Below are 17,911 nucleotides of genomic sequence, written 5' to 3' on the forward strand. Positions count from 1 at the left end.
GGAATAAAGTTGACCAAGATTTTTCCAAGATTTCGGCTTCCGCAATACTTGCTTGGTTCCCATGGAACTCTACAAGATTGTGATCTTGCCACGCACTTCTGCCCGAGGTTCATTATATTTCGCGATCACCCGCTCGGGCATTATTTCTCTAACCGACGGCGTGTGATACGTGAGACCGGAGTGGGATCAATAATTAGTGCATCACGTAGCGACGAACCCAGCTGATTTCTTATGACAATGACGGTCCATGTATTTCGCCTGGAAAACACAACACCGTCACAGAGTCTTACCACCGCCATGTACCTTGGAAGAAATCCGACTCAACGCAGGAAGACCACGGTCGAATGTGGGTCTATTATGCGGGGTTAACCGGCACGGGGGAGAGAACTGAATCCGGGGGTTCCAGAGAGGAGATTGGGGTGGACTGTCATGTTACATTAATCCCTAGTCTCGGGTTATCAATGTGCTGCAGATTACAGAGAGCGTTGCAGTTGAGCTATCTTTTAGAGTTCTGAAGTCAGCGCCCGTGGCCAATTCCCGCCACGCTGCGGGTGAGATTCATCACGGGTACCATACTGCATTTGAAAATCAATGGTCGGGGCTACGCTAGGGCATGATAGAATGGCCGAGTATATCCGCGCCGAACGAGATTAGACGACTTCGAACCCCTGAAACTGAACCCCGACGGTCAAGTCTCTTCTCCGGCTGACCGTGGACGACGTTCCATTCACATGAGGACTGGGCTTGTGCACGGACGAGGGATGGTTATTCCCTCAACACAGTGAGCACACATGCACGCACGGATGCCTTGCTACAGGATCGCGCTCCACATTCTCCCAACATAAGCCTTTGTATTTTAAGCTCGGTATCTACGAGCCACGAGCAACGTGGAGTAGTGGCCCCTCCTATGGAACTCAATTTAGAAAATCGCCCCCAAGCTTTTCCGGAACTCTCGCGGAGCTCCGACCATCCCAAAGAAGAAGGTGCGCTATTCGGTTATGTTGAGTGGAATAGCGACCCAGCACTAGGCGATATCTAAGATTTAATAGGCGCCCTTGCCCGTCAGTCAGGCTAGTCATGTATATCTAGTTTATCTGCCCAATTTGAAACAGAACCATCCGAATATTTCAGGCTAGACGGCCAAATTTTGCGATCATGGCGAACGCAGGTGGGATTATGTCCATTGAGCCCATTGCGGATCCTCGTGCAAATCCACTTACGGAAAACGAGTTGACAAAGCCCGAGATTATGGAGCGCACCTGGGGTCTAGAAGCTCGAGTTGACGATACTGTCTCGTTCGAGGAATACGAATACTGGGCAAATATTGAGCGTGCCGATGAACTCGAACGAAACCGACAGTACATCGAGAAGCGAGGTCCGCTCACAGCCGCCAAAGTGCTAAAGGCACGGTTCTCGCATGGAATTCATCATGAAGAGAAGAAGGAGCGGGAAAGCGCTCGTCAGGAGCTTGATCAAGGCAAGGACTCTGGGAGTGAGAAGAATAATCTTTCTGGCGTCCAACACAATGAAACAGCTGTGACAGAAGAGGAGTGGAAGACTGCAGCCAGAGCTTTGAAGACAGCTAGCTGGGGAACCGTCTTCTTTCTCATCACCACTGATATCCTTGGTTGGGCATCGACACCGTACGTGATCGACTATCTCAACGCTTATGGTACCGGTTGACCACTGTTATTCTAACTCATCTATAGATACGCGTTCTCAACCGTCGGGTACGGTCCTGGGGTTGCTCTCTATGTCATCTTTTCTATTGCGGCTGGTATCAGTGGTTATATCTTGTGGAAAGTCTATTTGGTCCTTGATTCCTCTCGATACCCCATTCTGAGTTACGGTGATGCCTTTTTCCGCATATTTGGCAAAAGGTCACGCCACTTCATCAATGTTACCCAAGCATTCCAGCAATTCATGACTGTCGCTGTCCTCATTCTGGGTAGTGGTACAATCATTGCTCAGCTATCGAACGGGTCAGTGTGTTATATCGCCTGCCTTGTAATCTTCACGGCTTTCGGTATCATCGCTGGCTTGATGCGTGGCTTGCAGCACGTCGGCTGGCTGGCTAATCTCTCTGTCTGGTTGAATATCGTCAGCTTCCTCATTGTGTGAGTACTATTTCACTTTCTTGCCTTAGGTTTGATTCTAATGATGGCATAACAGCATGGTTGCCGCCGCGAAATATCCTGTCTATTATCCAGCCACGACGCAAGGCACACGTATTCACGACATTGAGCCAATTGTGAAGTTTGCAGGGCCACCCCCGTCACCGTATCAGCCTGCAGCAGTTGGTTTCGCTGGGCAGTTGAACGGTATCAACCAAATGGTTTGTAAGTAAACAACCCTAAATGCCTCGATTTTCATCTTATTGCCACCGTCTCCGGCTAACCCATGATATCAGACAGTTGGGGTGGTGCTTTGCTATTCGTGGCCTTTATGGCTGAGATGAGACACCCAATGGACTTTTGGAAGGGACTTCTTTGTGCACAGATATTCATTTGTGTCGTATACGTCTTTTTTGGGGTCTTTGTAAGTCGAACTCTTATGTGACGATGTCCAGTTTCCAGCTAATGACGTTCGTCTCCGGGAAGGTTTACTCTTTCTACGGCCAATATTCCGCCCAAGTCATCACAACTGCAATTCAACCTCTATCATTGCAGACTGTTGGGAATGTCTTTGCTCTGATAACTGGTGGCATTGCATGCGGTAAGTGTCTACTTTTCAACGTTCAAACATCTCGCACTCTCTCATCCAGATCATAGTTATGTATTTCAATATCGGCATGAAGACCGTCTATATTGAGGTATTCGAGGAGGTTTTACACTTCCCTCCAATTACGACTAAGAAAGGCCGTTGGATTTGGTTTGCTTTAGGCCCAGTGTATTGGATCATTGCCTTCATTGTTGCCGCGTCCGTTCCAAATCTGAACGGTATCTCTGGCCTTGTTGGGGCTCTTCTCATCCTCAACTTTACCTACACATTCCCTGCTATTCTGAACGTCGGGTTTAATTGCCAACTTGGTGCCAAACTTCCAGGTGAAGGATTCAACCCGACCACTCGTGTTACCACAAGACATGACAACGGCTGGAAAAGATGGGTTCGCGGATACTTTAAGAGATGGGCAGTCAACATTCCTAGCACTCTCTATTTCTTGGGCGGCCTGGCTCTTTCTGGTATGGGCGCATGGGCAGCTATCGAGGGTTTGATCATCTTTTTCAGCGGACAGGGTTCAGTCGCCACGTCATGGGGATGCGCTATTCCCGTCTAACCCCTAGTCAATTGGAGATTGTTTGACATGACTAGTGCACATACGATGAACTCTTAAGGAAAGGCTGGGGACTGCTGATGTAATTTATGTGCCCGCATCTGACCACCTCGAATTATCCATTATTCCCATGGGCCTTCCCTGAGTTTTTAGTTGCGAATCCACTAGTCTTCCAAGTTTTGCGAAATGAATCAATCAGTACAGATTCTTTTGATAATGATTAAGGTTCTAAATTTATGTCCGAAGTCATTCAAGCTGGTGAGTTTCTCATGCCTGATTAACTAGCAATCTACCCTGCAAGTAGATTCCCTTCACTTTTTCCCTCTATCATCTTCCACAGAGATTGCCTCCCAGTATCCCACCTCTCCGGAGTAGTCCATGAGGAGATTTGGAAATTTCATAGACCCACATAGCCTGGCGCGAAAACATGGACGGCGACCCAATCAGGATAACAAATGAAAGGTACGGCCGTGTACGGGTCGATCCCAGCCGAGGAAAGGCGTAACAAAAACCTCCGTGCCTGATTTAGCGGCTTTTTCACTATTTTCTTGTTTTCTTTGCAGCATTTGCCGTTCTCCATGTACGAAAGTAGATGGCCTGTGGGCCTCAGCATATCAGCGTAGTCGGCTAAACTCCAGGCAAGTGGGCCAGGCTGTGGAGAAACTTTTGGTGCTACCATATCAGGCAGGCGAAGCCACTTCTTTCAGAGATTACTTGCAACCATGCGGACCATCTAGGGTCGATGCTCCTTGCTCTGGTTCTCTCGTAGTTGCCTAGTTGTGTTTAACTTGAAAAGCTGCGGATCCGCGCAGTCCGATGAACAAATCAACAATTCTCTATTGCACATTCTGCTCCTACTCCAGCATCTTTTAACGGATAGCAACCGCAATAGCAATCTCTGCAGACTCATCACTTTCGATGAGGCCTGCAGAACGACAAGTGAGAAGCAAAAAGCGAAGAACCCTTCCGAGGTGAATCTGTAGGTAGATACAACATACATTTGTAGACTCAAATTGAGAGGATAACCTTTGCTAACCCTCCAGGTATAAAAGCTGAGACTCTCCTTCATCCAGATTTGCTATGTACGAAGATGAGACCGTCGTTGAGTTACCGTTCCAGACATCCGTAATCTTCCAATTTCTTCCGGCGATGCCCAGATCACTCAGTGAGATCGACAACTTCTGCACACCCGCCAGCGACGTACCGAAACCTCCACTGCCCTGATCTGGTCCGTAATTAACCAACAGAACATAGGCCTTATCCGACTCATCTGGTCCACCGATCCAAGCTTGCAGTTGCTGTGCCAGATTGTTACCCGTCCCCGGGTTCCGTGGTTGCATCGGATTCAGGGCGGCAAAGTTGGCGAATGCTACGCTTTGAGTGGATGTGAGCAGCTTCATGCCCAATTCATCGATGTGACGTAGATCGCACCCGAGGATCAGATTGGCGCCTGCGCCAAGCCAGTGGTTCATGATGGTGACGCGCTCCTTATCGCTCACACCCGTCAAGTTCTGCGGGTTGCATGTAAACAAACCGTCCAAATCCGGGTAAATTGTGATGGGAACATTTTGCTGCTTCTGCAGCGAGATGTACTGGCGGTAGTTGTCAATTGCACGCTGGACAACTTGCCAGGTAATGAAGGTACTAGTTCCGGAAAAGTTGATATCCTGGTCAGTCCGCATTGAATCCGCGAGGGGAGCTCCATACATGGCAGATATGTCTGGTTGCGACACAGCTTCCACGAGATATCCAGTCGGACTTGAGAGCCAGAATTGGCGATCGCCTTATGGTAGGCCTCAACTACCGCACTAGTGTCACACATCAGGTTCGCCCCATTCTGGGGGCTCCCCGGCATGACGTAGTCGAGCTTGATCATGTCCAAACCCCAGGATGTCCATAGTTCGATCAAGGAGTCGTGCCACTGCTCCACCCCATCCTTTGAAAAGTCCCAGTCACAGTGATCAAGCCCATCATTATTACCATTTAGGACATCCCCAATCTGAATATTTGTACCTTTGATTGTCCGGTTGGTTGCACCGCAGGGGACTCCAGGGATCGTGTACACACCCAGCTTCAGTCCTATCCCATGAAGCTGCTCCGCGAGCTGTGGTAGATTGAATAGTTCGTCGTTATATTGAATTCGCCCATACTCATCGACGTCGTTCGTGGACCATCCTGAATCCACGCTGCAAAGGTCGTAGCCCATTGCGCGAAAATCAGTCCCAGCAAGCACGCTGCATTGGGCAAGAACACTCTCTTGATTCAGGCCTGTCCATTCCGGTATGATTGATGTAGAACTAGGGAGCGCTTGGAGTCCCCACGAGTTCCACCCGCGGCCGGACGAAGTAAAGCCGTTGGGAGTCTTCGCGGTACGCAGAACTTGTAGCGCACCAGAGTTAGGTTCAGGCTGAGGGTAACAGCCATTGATAATCGTGTCCGCCTGGTCTTGAATACAGAATCCAGGGCCATGAGTTCCAATGGTTCCACTTGACGAGTAGCACCCTTTCTCGGCCGCAATCCAGTACCATTGCCCGTCACTCCCGTCAAACCACGTGCCCGTCATCCGTCCGCCAAGGATACAAAATTCAAGAATGTCTTCAAAGGCACTTGCATAGTCGCTGTTACTGGCCTTGGATGCCTGTTGCTGCATAGAGACGTTGCCTTCCAAATCTTGGCAATCTACCTGGCTGGCATTTACAGCAAATTGGTTGATGCATTTCTGCACGGCGTCGTAGCATGTCTGTGTGAAGTTGATTGAACCCGGGGTGTAGCTGGCCCCGCCGCATGTCCACTGGGCCGCAACTTGTGCGAAAATGCAGGTGATGCCGACTATAATAGGACAAATCATAGTGACAGAAAGCTGGTACCTGTGATTGTTGGTCCTAGAATGTCACCTCTGGGGTTGAGCTATTTATACCTAAATGTTTTAGGCCCCACTTTTCGTGGTGACAGAATTCCGACTACTGACCTTAGAACGTTCTTCCTATCAACCGCCCTAGTACCCCTGCCTAAGCTCGGGCGCATGCTACTTCCTAATTAGGTAGTTCAACTTCACTATTGTGAGAGAGGGCTATTGAGTGAAAAATGCCTCTTAGGTAGTTATAGTCTTGATTGATGATTGAGTCATTAAACATCCAATTTTCCTCTAGTTATAATCCACCTTAATAAATAGATTCAAGTGATAGTTCTAACTAATTAGTTAGGAGGATAGATAAACTTACATAAGCAGAATTAGGTTTCCCTCGTAGTTAACTAGTGATGTGACTTACCAAAAGTAGATAATGGAGATTCTCCCGGAGCGGTTAGCCAAATTTCAGTTTTATTCCTTCATCCTTCCGGGAAGCATATTTCACGCATATAAATTAGTGTGTTAATATTGGCTAATAGATTGGTAGAGCAAAAATTGTATGTATCATTAAATACTAGGGGGACTACTATCTACAAAGTCATCAACGTGTTCGTCATAACTATGCGTAACCCCTTACCAAGCCACCCGCCAAGCCACCCGCTAATCCACCCGCTAATCCACTACAGCGGCCGATGACGGCCACTGACCTAAAACCCAATTTTCATGGGCAGAAAGACCGTTAGAATCATTAAGTTGGCCAAATACAACTACTGTGCGGTATACAGAATCGCTAATATCTTGATTTTTGCCAAGCCAAATTATAGAGCAGCTAATCTCGAGTGCATAAGCGTATCAATCAATCAATCAATCAATCAACACTCTATTAACTTGATGCAGCCTAACTAGTGGCGTAATGGCTATGCAGGTGCTTCCTCCGGCGGAAGCAAGAGTATTCCGAACGCCAGACCCGCGCATGAACCAGTAAATACATAGGAAAACGGCGTATTGCTATATAAAATCAGCCCAAAACAGTATCCAAACGCCTGTAATGTCCTCAATCCGACGATATATCTCTCAATTAGCCCTCACATTGGCCCGCTGCTTCCCCTGTACCTCTATCTCTGTTGACCCTCCCTGGCATTCCTATCCTCCTGCTTCGTTCTCAATTAGTAGCGTTCATCGTCGACTGGCGTGTTGATATACTGGATATATTCTTCTAAGACCTCTCGGTCGGCCTTAGGCTTAGCGTTCCTCCTACCTATTGTCTTCACTACCTACGCTGCTAGTCTATCCTAGCTCGTTATTCCGTCGCCTCCGGGTAGTTCTAGCTCGATTTCGACGTGCCGGAATTGCCCTAGAAGGCCTATTTATAGTATAAATTTAGCTACGTAGCGGGTAGCCTACGAGTATAATATAATTATATCGTAATTAGTCGAATCCCTAAGGTTAGTAGCTCTAACCTTATTAAGGAAGGTCTTCCTTAGATTAGCGTATAACGGGTACTATATTAAGATATATCTCGGTATTTAAGACCCTTCTCTATAGTAGTACTTATCTAATTCGACTACCTTAATCTTAAATAAGAAATAATTTAGTACGATCTATATAGAGCGTATCTAGATTAGAATCGAGGTATATAGCTTTAAGAGAGACTTAAATAGCCGTAGTACCTTCTTATCTGGAGCCTTTACTAATCGCTAGTTTAGCCTACTAGTCGTCTCCTTTACCTACTCTTATACCCACCTCTCTATAATACGCCCCTATATATAGCGCTTCGCGATTAATACTAGAAGGATATAACTAGCGGATCTCTTAGGGTAGGGTTATCCTACTCTATTCGCTATATCTCCGGTTGCTACTAACTTTACTTGATCGGGCATTATACCTTGTGCCTTTTCGCGTATGCTATCTTCCCGGGACACCTAGCTGATGCTAATTTGTCAAGTATGTGATGTCTTACCTTCACAATTACTTGTATTGGTCACCTTCCCTGATTGCCTGTTTCTGCTATGCTAATCAGGCCCACAACCATTCTTGGTGCCGTGTAACTTAGTTATTAGTATTGGTACTTGGTTGCTCATAACTAGCTATTACTAGTTATAGCCAGCTACTTGACTAGCTGATTTAGCTACCTATCTGTCCGAGACTAATAGACCTCCCTCAAAAGTATTCTTTAGTTTGAACATAAATATTCTTAGCGTTTCTTATTTGTGGCGAAATGTGAGGTATTATGATTATACGCCCTTTCTTATCTGGTTTACCATGATATTCTATTACGCAAAATGGCTTTTAGAACGTTATTTTAGTTATTTCTTTACCTACAGAACACGAGTTTTGGGGTTTCATTCATGTTTTACCAACGAACATATTTATGGTGGACCGGTGGGGCACAGAGTCTCTCGGCCAAGTAAACGTCGTTCAATTGCAGGAAAATTTCCTCTGACTCTTGATATTAACTAACACTATAATATCGGCTCTAAGAAACGACAACTGGCATAAGGGGCAGGTGTTATGGCCTGCTAAAACACATGCATCGAGACAAGTGTCGTGGAAAATATGGGGGCACATGATGGTGTGAATCAGCTGGGATTCCGAAACAGTATAGAGACATATGGTCCTATTTCTTGAATTAGTTACTGTTAACCTTGCTAGCATTAGTGCAGTTACCAAATAAACACAGGATCAAGGTCTAGCAGGCTTGCCGAATGCGTAGAATCCCGCCAGGTTTTCAGTTTCTTCCTGGGCGCTACGTTGTCAAATCTTCTCAACTTGCGCATATTGCAATCATTAACAGGAAGCTGGAAGATAGTACAAATTTGAGCCTCCGGTCTTCGAATGCATAAAAAGTAGCCGTTGTAGAAAATCCTTTTGAGAAATAGACAGTGAGCTACATCAGATCCGACTAGCAGTAAAGGAAGGTCGGAAATTACAGTATCAAGACAGTAACACAAATGACTATACCATATAACGGCTGCACAGGCGCAGGACCCGCAGGGCACGTAGGACTGGTATTATTTACACTATTGTTCATGAGACAGACACTATCGTTCATGAGACTTCTCTTGCCTACATAATCGCGTTGCTGGAGAAAATATACTCTTGATAAAGGTGTGGGGCGATGGCCATTATTCGGCCAGCCAAATTGAGTTTAGCATCAACGATTGTGCATTCGGGTGTATTGGGAAATCCTAAGCGTGTCAAACACACCTCATTTGTCCTGTCTCAACGTTGAGCCAAGGATAGACCTGTATATGGTGACGTGCTACACCATGTGATAATTCCATTACCAAAGGAACACGTTTCAAGTCTAACCTTCCTGGGAGATAACCTCGGCCCAGTCGTTCGGACTTCCAAGTCACTCTCGTTCGTATATCACTCCCCAAAAATTATTTCGGCAGTTGGTTGTTCGCCGAAGTTTGAAGGGAAATGTATTAGCCTTCAAGCAATAGTGCGTATATGCGGTGCCTATATAATTTCAGTATTAGAAACACGGTATTTTTCCTAACATGTCTATCATGCATAGTCCGCTGACTAACGAATCAGTGGCGTATTTGACCTTCCTTAAAGTCAAGCTTATGGTAACTCTTTATAGTTATTTTACCCTAGTGTCTTCTTTGCTTCATTTATGCAAACTTATTCTCTACGGAATCCAGCAGTCCCATTTATCGACGAGGCAAAATCCTTAATTTGATCAGCCTGTCTCGTTTCGAGAAATCAAGCACAGAGTTATTCCCATATTTAGATGTGCTCTCGCCTTACTGGACTAGAAACCCGTGCCTAAATGGCTTGCTAGTGGGTCTGGACCGCTAGCTATCAGGCTGGTTTATCTGGTCTAGACCTCTTGGTAACCAAACAGTAGTTATCAGGAGAGCTTCGCCCCTATATAGTATAACTTGCTTCTCTCAGCGACCTATAAGATCCTGGGAATTTATACTTCGCCGTATCAATCGGCCACAGTGCTTATGATTGAAGTCCATTCCAGTCTATTTGCGATACGATAGGTGAATGCGTTTTTGCTTATGTACAACAGACACGCATGACCCTTTCAACAATGACAGAGGATCTTTTCATCAGAATATTGCAGCACTATACTGTAGGTTTCCCTTTTCTCTGCATACCAATACTCATTTTGTTGAATACTGCGAGACGGTGCCATGGAAGTCTGGGAGAGCGGAAAAGGAAAAGGCAATCACTGTTTGAGGCAGGAATCATGAGGCGGCCCCTCGTCGTGTCCTGTTTAGAAACGTTATGGCATTGATCAAAATATGCACTGCAACTGAAAGGACATCACAAGAATCAAGCGCTGCCTATTGTTTGGGCATACATGGTTTCCAAGGGAACTTAAAACCTATACCAAGTTTATGAAAGACTAGCCTTTGATGGATGGATGTGGCGTTCTGATAATCCCAGTCATTGGGCTATTCAAGCCATGATCAGCTGATTCCATTCCTAGTATACTAAATAGAATCTAGGCCTTGCGATAGATAATACCAGATGATCTCGCACCAGATTGTCCTTGACGTAAGGATGACGTCTTAGAGCTAAGAGGCAAGTCCAGCTGTTGGCACAGGAATCATGTGCAACGACGCTTGAATCTCTTGAGGTGTTGGTATTTAAGACGATTGCACGATTGCAAAGCTGGAAATGGCAGATTTAAGTTGTTCAAAGGACAAAAATGATGCGAAAATGACACCCAAACAACAACGCGACCCCAAGAATGTGCAGGCTTGGTTGATTGGAAGCGGCGTGGCATCCCTCGCAGCCGCGGTCCATTTAGTCGACAAAGCCAAAGTGCCCCCACGGCAAGTACATATCTTGGATGTGCACCATGCGTCTGGTGGAGCAATGGAGGTTTCTGGTAATTCGGAAGATGGATATATTTACCACACAGGCGCGCAGCCGTATTTCCAAGAAGAGTGTGTCCGAGATCTTCTTAGCATGGTGCCTAGTCCAGGGCGAACTAATACAACGCTGTGGGAAGCCATCAAGGAGCGCGAGCTGTACACAAGGCCAATCAATGAGGCTCACACACGTGTGATCAGAGTAAACAAGGAGGGATTGCGTACTGTGGACACGCATAAACTCCCGATCGGCGTCAAGCTGCGGATGAATCTAATTATGTTTGTTTTGGACCATGAAAGAATGTTTGATGGAAAGAAAATCCGTGATGTATTTGATTCTACATTTTTCGACTCGGACTTCTGGACTTTGTGGTCATCCAGGTGAGCACTCACGGCCCTCTCCCCTTTCGATTCTTTGGTCTAGATTGACCAACTCCTCTACCTAGGTTTCTGCTTCAACAGTGGCATAGCGCAGCTGAATTCCATCGGTTGCTCACGAAATGGCTCCCTGAAATGCATACTCATAATGATGTGCGAGGGCTGGAAAGAACCCCCTTCAATATTTACGAGTCGTTACTCACTCCCATCGCTACATACTTAAAGGAGCAAGGGGTTGACTTTCGATTCAATGTGATGGTCACAGACCTTAAGTCATACCCCTCAAGCGATCCCACAACAATCTCCGAAATTGTACTACAGGAGGACGGGCATGAGCTGCTGGTCACAGTCGATCCCATCGATATTGTTATTGTCACCCTGGGCTCAGTATCTTCGGGGATACAGACTGGATCTAACTCAACTCCTCCGCACGTACCGTCCGCTGCTCTCGGTGGCTTAGAACAAGGAGAATGGGCACTATGGCAGAAGCTTGAGAGACAGTCGACTAAATTTGGCAATCCTTCCAGTTTTTCTTCTCGTTACGAAGAGTCTCAGATTGAAACTTTTACCGTCACCTTACGCAATTCCGACTTTATGCAACACTACGCAAAGTTAACAGGAGATAAGCCGGGTACAGGTGCCTTGCTTACCGTGATGGAGAGTCCTTGGGGTCTGAACATTAGTGTTCCTCACCAGCCAGTCTTCGCTACACAGCCTAAGGCTGTTCAAGTCATCTGGGGATACGCTTTACACCCGGAAGAGAAAGGAAAATACGTCGAAAAGCCAATGGTGTCCTGCTCCGGTGAAGAGATTTTCCGTGAGGTTCTCTCCCATTTAGGGTTTCCTACTAATTCTTTACTTTCGTCATCAACCACCATTCCTTGCATTATGCCGTTAGGGACGTCGATGCTATTATCTCGTACGCACTGTGATCGTCCACGGGTAATTCCTCACGAAACCACAAATGTGGGCCTCATTGGTCAATACGTTGAAATTCCTGATGATGCATCTGGCAGCTTGGAATACAGCGTCCGAGGAGCCCAGATGGCAGTGTCCACTTTGATGAGTCTGCCACACGGGCCTCCCAAGTTTCGTAAAAACAAACTTTTGGAGGTGTTTGAACTGTTGCTGTAAATGAAAATGGAGGTTGCTTTATTCTAGTTTAATACATTAATAGTTCTTGCGGTGCGTATTTGTGACCAGAAAAGCGGGCTCGACCGTGGAGTTGAATTCCTTTCGAACTGGTCTTGATTACATAGTTGTCTGATATATTCAAAATGTACCACTGTGTTGTATGTTTTGCCAAGCTAGTATGATGGGTCTTTACCAATCCAAGACAGTTGACCTCTACCAATCCCATAATGGACACCATAAAGGGCAATGCTAATTCTTCACGACAACCGAAGTGCATGTTAAGACTGAGGATAGTAGCGATAGGATTGCGAGATACAACTGAGATTTGCAGTGAATTGTCATAAGGTCAGAGCGACTGCCTTTTGGTTGGTGATGAATTGTCAGTGGTAAAATAACAAGTCCATTCTATATAGCAAATCGTGACCTTGAGGCAACATAACACACAAAAAATTGGAACTTATAATCAACATCAATCTATAGCGCAAGGAGTAGGATCTCAAAACTGTAATTTAATTCTCTTCATCTTTCCTGGTTCGTGTTCTAAGTTAGCCTATTTTCATCGATTCAGCATTAGAGTTGGGTGGGGCGGAGGAAGGACCGTCTTTGGCGACGTAGTAGTTATTTCGTGGACCTACGCTAAGTCTAATTAGTCCTCTGCCCTATTTTCACCGAAGCTATCTAAAGCTATTTTCGTTTAACAACCTTATGTTGAATTGTTATGCGGTCTGCATAAGGATAGGACTTTGTTGTGTAGGAACAACAATAAACGATTGTGCGCATAAGCGAATATGCCACAATAATACCGGTGAAGAGTGAATTAGAAGAGATGAGAAGGAAGGACTTCTTATGCAGTTCAGCCAATATCAGAGTTGAGCAATTTGACTAAGGTGCATACAATATTCAATCTCGGATCAGAAGAGAATTGAAATTTGCTCTTTTTAACTAGTAATTACAACGATATTTATAATATGATGAGCAGTTCTAATGAAATGGAAGGGAAACCAAGGAATGGTGAGAATGTTGGGATTCTCTTTCCTTTTCCTTAGAAAACGACAGTCAATATGATTTACGAGGATCGCCATTAATTATTGTGTAGATCTATGCGGAGTTCTTATGTGGTGAACTACTTGCAGGGTAGTAAGCCTGTCGACTAGGTAGGAGAGCAAAGTACTAAGTCAGATTGCAACAGAGGCTGTTTCTTAGGGCCTCCATATCTTCTCCTCTTCTGCCAATTTATAAAGCAGACTTCTCCTTAGTAAGAAAGAGGGGGCAATCATCGGAACGAGACAGATCATATAGAGGACAGGATAATATAGTGCATATGCAGGCTGCTGAATCGGAGACGATTCGTCGCCGACTCCCCAACGAAACGGGTCTACCTCGGTGCCGGACGCCTGCTCTCGGTTTATCAGCATGCGAATAGCTTCACCCCGGGAATACCAAACAATATCATAACAGATTTCTCCTGATATATTCGTAATCTGCTATAGTAACGCTAGGCTTATTAAGATCTACCTAAACTCCTTTGGTATTAGGATATACCTAGAAAGGGAAATAGTTAGCTTAGATCTCTCTCTATTACCTATTTCGGGGATGTTACCTTATTATCTAGGCCTTAATTATCCTATCACATAGGAGTATTTGCACCGAACTTGAGCTGAATGATTTTTTTAAGACTAGAGTAGATTTATTTTTACACTTCGTACGATGCTTAAATTTTAGTAAGTTCTAAGTTGGTAATAAATCTCTGCTGGATACAAAATTCATAAGGATGATCAAAAATAAGGTTGTATGCCATGTGGTAAAGAATTACAGGTTTCCTACTATATAATTCAATTGCATCAAAGTTAAATGCATCCATCTACAGATCAGATGCATTCATCATAAAACCTGCATTCAGACCAAAGGATAATTATACTACGTATAAATACTTACATTACGGACCAATCCGAAAGGTAGTCGGGCCTAGTCTGTCGTTGCGAGACCAGCCTGATTGTTTCTGTCGCGCCCTCCAGGTAATTGATGTTTGTTGTGCAGAATCAACGGTCCTCTGAGGGCAAACGAGTAATCCTGCTTGCTTGCAAGATCCTTGCTAAGGAAGATTACTAGTTGAGCCTAATTCTTCAAAGTTCGAGACTCAAATGCTCTATCACGCTAGGGCAGGCCGCGGGCTGCCGGTTTTGTTGGCTTGTTTGATCCACCACGATCGCAAATTCCAGAGCTCATTCGGTTCTTGCGCCAGACTCAGATTCGAGTCTTTATGGTTTTCAAAAATGTGGAAAATTGGTACTCACCATGAGACTCAGGTCACTGGCGATTTTGGACTGACAGCTTTGGCTATTGCCCGCCAGTATAGCATTGTGACGACGCATTCTGTCCAAGGTGCATCCGCCTTTCGCAGATTTCTGAGCACAATCAAGAACGGAATCATATCCCAGTCGGCATTACACTTATAAGTGGTGCAAGACTTGGTGACTTTCAATAACTATCAATGGGAGCAGTTGTGCAAATATCCCGAAGTTGTATTCTCCCCTACAACTCCCAGCCAGAAGCTAGGAATTGTGCGTGAAATCCAATCAAGAAAAGAGATTGTCGGTATGACAGGAGGCAGGGTCAATGATGCTCCTGAGCTCAAAGCCGCTGATATTGGTATCAGTCTCGCCAACGGCTCAGACATAGCTATCGAACTGAGGACATAGTCTTGCTTGATTCTTTTGCTGCAATTATCGAGGCTGTGCGAGTACGGTAATGCGGAAAGAGTCGTTACTCAAGAGAATTGAATCATCTTTGCCTAATTACTAACATCAAATCAATAATCTATACATTGGCATGGAAGGCATTGGGAAAATCTGGCAACCTAGCACCAAGCCATTGGAACGACAAAATGAGTTGCTTTTCCACTGAGGAGACTTGGATTATCATTTTTTTCATATCGCTGATGATCACAAATGGCGAAAATTGAAGTCAGAAATTCGATGAGTCAAGTGACGACATGGGCAAAGAAGTTGCATTATGAAGGCACCAAAATTTCGCGGGCAGCTCGCGCAGGATAGTGACCCCTTCACTAGTTCCTCGTTTGAGGGCATCCAAAACACAAAGAAAAAAACACAATAGCCAAAGAGGATACAAAAGACTTTTCTTCTTGGTGTCAATGACCTCCAACCCAAGGAAGTCGTAATATAGCCTAACAGTCGATCAGAATCGCTTCTCCATATAATCCAGACTTAACAAGGATGAATTGTGTTAGTTCTCCCCGATAGAAACCGGAACATCTCCTATAGTCCCAGATTCTTTCCATGTTCCGATATCAACTCGGTATTTTGGATCGTGATTACGTATCAGGAATGAATTGTGTTCACCGGGCTTCATAGTTGCACGCCAAGCGAGAGTGCAAATTCTCGTATCTCTCACATCGTCAACAAGGTCGATCGCGCCGGAAGGTCCTAACATAGAACCGGGTTCACTTGCAGAACAAATCTCCCTACTGCCACCGTTGTGACGAATGCTCATATCATTAATGTCATCGGTGGTTAGGACATCATTTGGGTTACCGAGTCTGTAAAACTCGCCGCTAAGCTAATGTCAGAAATGGTATGTTTTAATGACTCAAAGCGGTTTGCAAAGGAGATACCTTTCCATTTGAGCATTTTCAATACGGATGTCATACTTCATATCATCTTGAATGATGATATCAAGGTATTGATGTGTATTCGCCATATCGACGTTTTTGACTAGGCTGATGGTTCATAGTAGAAAAGTAAGCAGTTAAGATCATTTTTGTGCCTGGGAAATGGACAGCAGTATATATACCGATAGGATAGGTGTGGTGGTAGAGCGCCTTCGCCTTTGTAGGGTAACGAAAAGGAGGAATTGGCATACAATAAGAAGACATTATCTGTCTCATATACTAAGTACTTTGGCATAATTATCTATGGGTTAGTAACGCTTCAGTTAAAACCATAGTGACGTAGACTATTTCTTCTTGTGCGTAAGGTGGCGTTCATTAAGCCTTAGAGTTGGAATGGTACAGTGCTGTGGCGATATATCATTAGACAGAATCGCCGAAGATCCGTGGGTAGGCCTAGTTTGATTGATTTGCTGGGGGCCCGGCGTGGTAGCTCCCCGCCCAGAGCCGACAGCGACGGCTATGGATTCGGTCATGCATCAAAATATGTCCGACGCTACCTAAGTCCACGATCAGCGACGCCCTGTATTGTAAAGGGTGGTCGAGGAAGACGGCTCGACAAAAAGCCAGGGAGCGAAATGCGGATTTACGTGATGGTTACTGTCATCTGATCTCGGAGTTTTGCTCATACCACCTCGTCTACGTAGACGAGTCTGGGTGTGATAAGCGGATAGGGTTCAGACGGACCAGCTGGTCTCCTCTTGGTATATCATCAGTCCAAGTGTCCAAATTCCATCATGATCAACAATATCAGACACTGCCTGTATATGTATCTACTTCTCTTGTACAAGAATCAGTTCATGTATCAATCTATTCTACTATTTCAACTCTCTGACCCATCCTGGATCTCATATCTTCCCTGAATAATAGGTGTTCTACCCTGTACAAGTAGATTGTGACATGCGAATGGGGATGCTGCTCTACCTCACAAAGTGTCCTAAACAGGTGATAGCTTGCATTAGTGCAAAGGTTGCTACGGAATCGCATATCAGAATGCCACACTTTCTCCTCATTTGTAAATCTGGCTTTGCGAGTGAAATTTAGGGGCGAAATTCAGGGTCGGTGTAAAACAGTACCAGATTGGCTAGCTCTAGTCTTACTTCTCGTCCGCCTCTGCAAGAAGGTCGAAATCCAAATACATATTGAATACTTAGGCACAAACAAATAAGTGTTACAAAGACACGCCAGAGATGTTACAACCACTGTAAATGTTTGTCCAAAATCACTTTTCTCAAAAAAGTGGAACATTTGGCTTGGGCCAAGGACGTGATCATGCCTCTGCGATATGCCTGCCTGGTATAGGCTCGGCGAGCGCTGCCCGCCACGTAGGTGCACTGAATTTATCAGTGAAGTACTGTGTCTCTTGTACCACAAGCTCGCGAGCAAACTGCATGATGGAGACTGAGTATGTTGGTACTCCGTCATAGGTGATGATGCACTCGCTCACCCATAGATGGCCGTCGCCTGAGATCCGTAGCACGGTAAAATGCCGGTCAGCCGGATGTCCACCACGCTGTGCAGAAATTGCCGCACGACCTTTTGAAACGCTCCCCTGATTGCGGGTAGTCTAGGATCGCGTCTACGGCATAGATGGCGTATTCGGCTTCGGTATCACCGTCATCCGATACCCGCCAATGTTCCTCGATTGCTTTCCTGGTCAAATTCATCGCACTCTCGTTTCCGGTCATTATGACAAAAAAAATAATATACTTTGAGCTGCTAGGGAAGGGGCCGCCAGGTCGTGTATTCCA

At 45.5% G+C, this 17,911-nt stretch overlaps 4 protein-coding genes across 4 annotated transcripts; 2 read left to right on the forward strand and 2 right to left on the reverse strand.

Moving 5' to 3' along the window:
- Positions 1-1,155: 1,155 nt before the first annotated feature.
- N7458_005838 (uncharacterized protein) lies at positions 1,156-3,277 on the forward strand (the record flags this gene model as incomplete). Its single annotated transcript, XM_056909220.1, has 6 exons — positions 1,156-1,643; positions 1,710-2,117; positions 2,173-2,339; positions 2,411-2,538; positions 2,601-2,715; positions 2,772-3,277. The coding sequence occupies 6 exons, from the start codon at positions 1,156-1,158 to the stop codon at positions 3,275-3,277; spliced, it is 1,812 nt and encodes a 603-aa protein (XP_056767838.1).
- Positions 3,278-4,305: 1,028 nt separating this feature from the next.
- On the reverse strand, positions 4,306-6,122 carry N7458_005839 (Alpha-galactosidase; the record flags this gene model as incomplete). The annotated part of the gene is made up of 2 exons (XM_056909221.1): positions 4,306-4,918; positions 5,008-6,122. 2 exons carry the CDS (start codon positions 6,120-6,122, stop codon positions 4,306-4,308), a joined length of 1,728 nt encoding a protein of 575 aa, XP_056767839.1.
- A 4,686-nt stretch (positions 6,123-10,808) lies between these two features.
- On the forward strand, positions 10,809-12,475 carry N7458_005840 (oleate hydratase; the record flags this gene model as incomplete). Its single annotated transcript, XM_056909222.1, has 2 exons — positions 10,809-11,344; positions 11,410-12,475. The coding sequence occupies 2 exons, from the start codon at positions 10,809-10,811 to the stop codon at positions 12,473-12,475; spliced, it is 1,602 nt and encodes a 533-aa protein (XP_056767840.1).
- A 4,955-nt stretch (positions 12,476-17,430) lies between these two features.
- Positions 17,431-17,848, reverse strand: N7458_005841 (uncharacterized protein; the record flags this gene model as incomplete). The annotated part of the gene is given in 2 exon segments (XM_056909223.1): positions 17,431-17,727; positions 17,744-17,848. 2 exon segments carry the CDS (start codon positions 17,846-17,848, stop codon positions 17,431-17,433), a joined length of 402 nt encoding a protein of 133 aa, XP_056767841.1.
- Positions 17,849-17,911: the final 63 nt, after the last annotated feature.

Source organism: Penicillium daleae, assembly GCF_028827525.1.
Source record: "Penicillium daleae strain IBT 16125 chromosome Unknown utg000005l_segment0_segment0, whole genome shotgun sequence".
Taxonomy (NCBI): domain Eukaryota; kingdom Fungi; phylum Ascomycota; class Eurotiomycetes; order Eurotiales; family Aspergillaceae; genus Penicillium; species Penicillium daleae.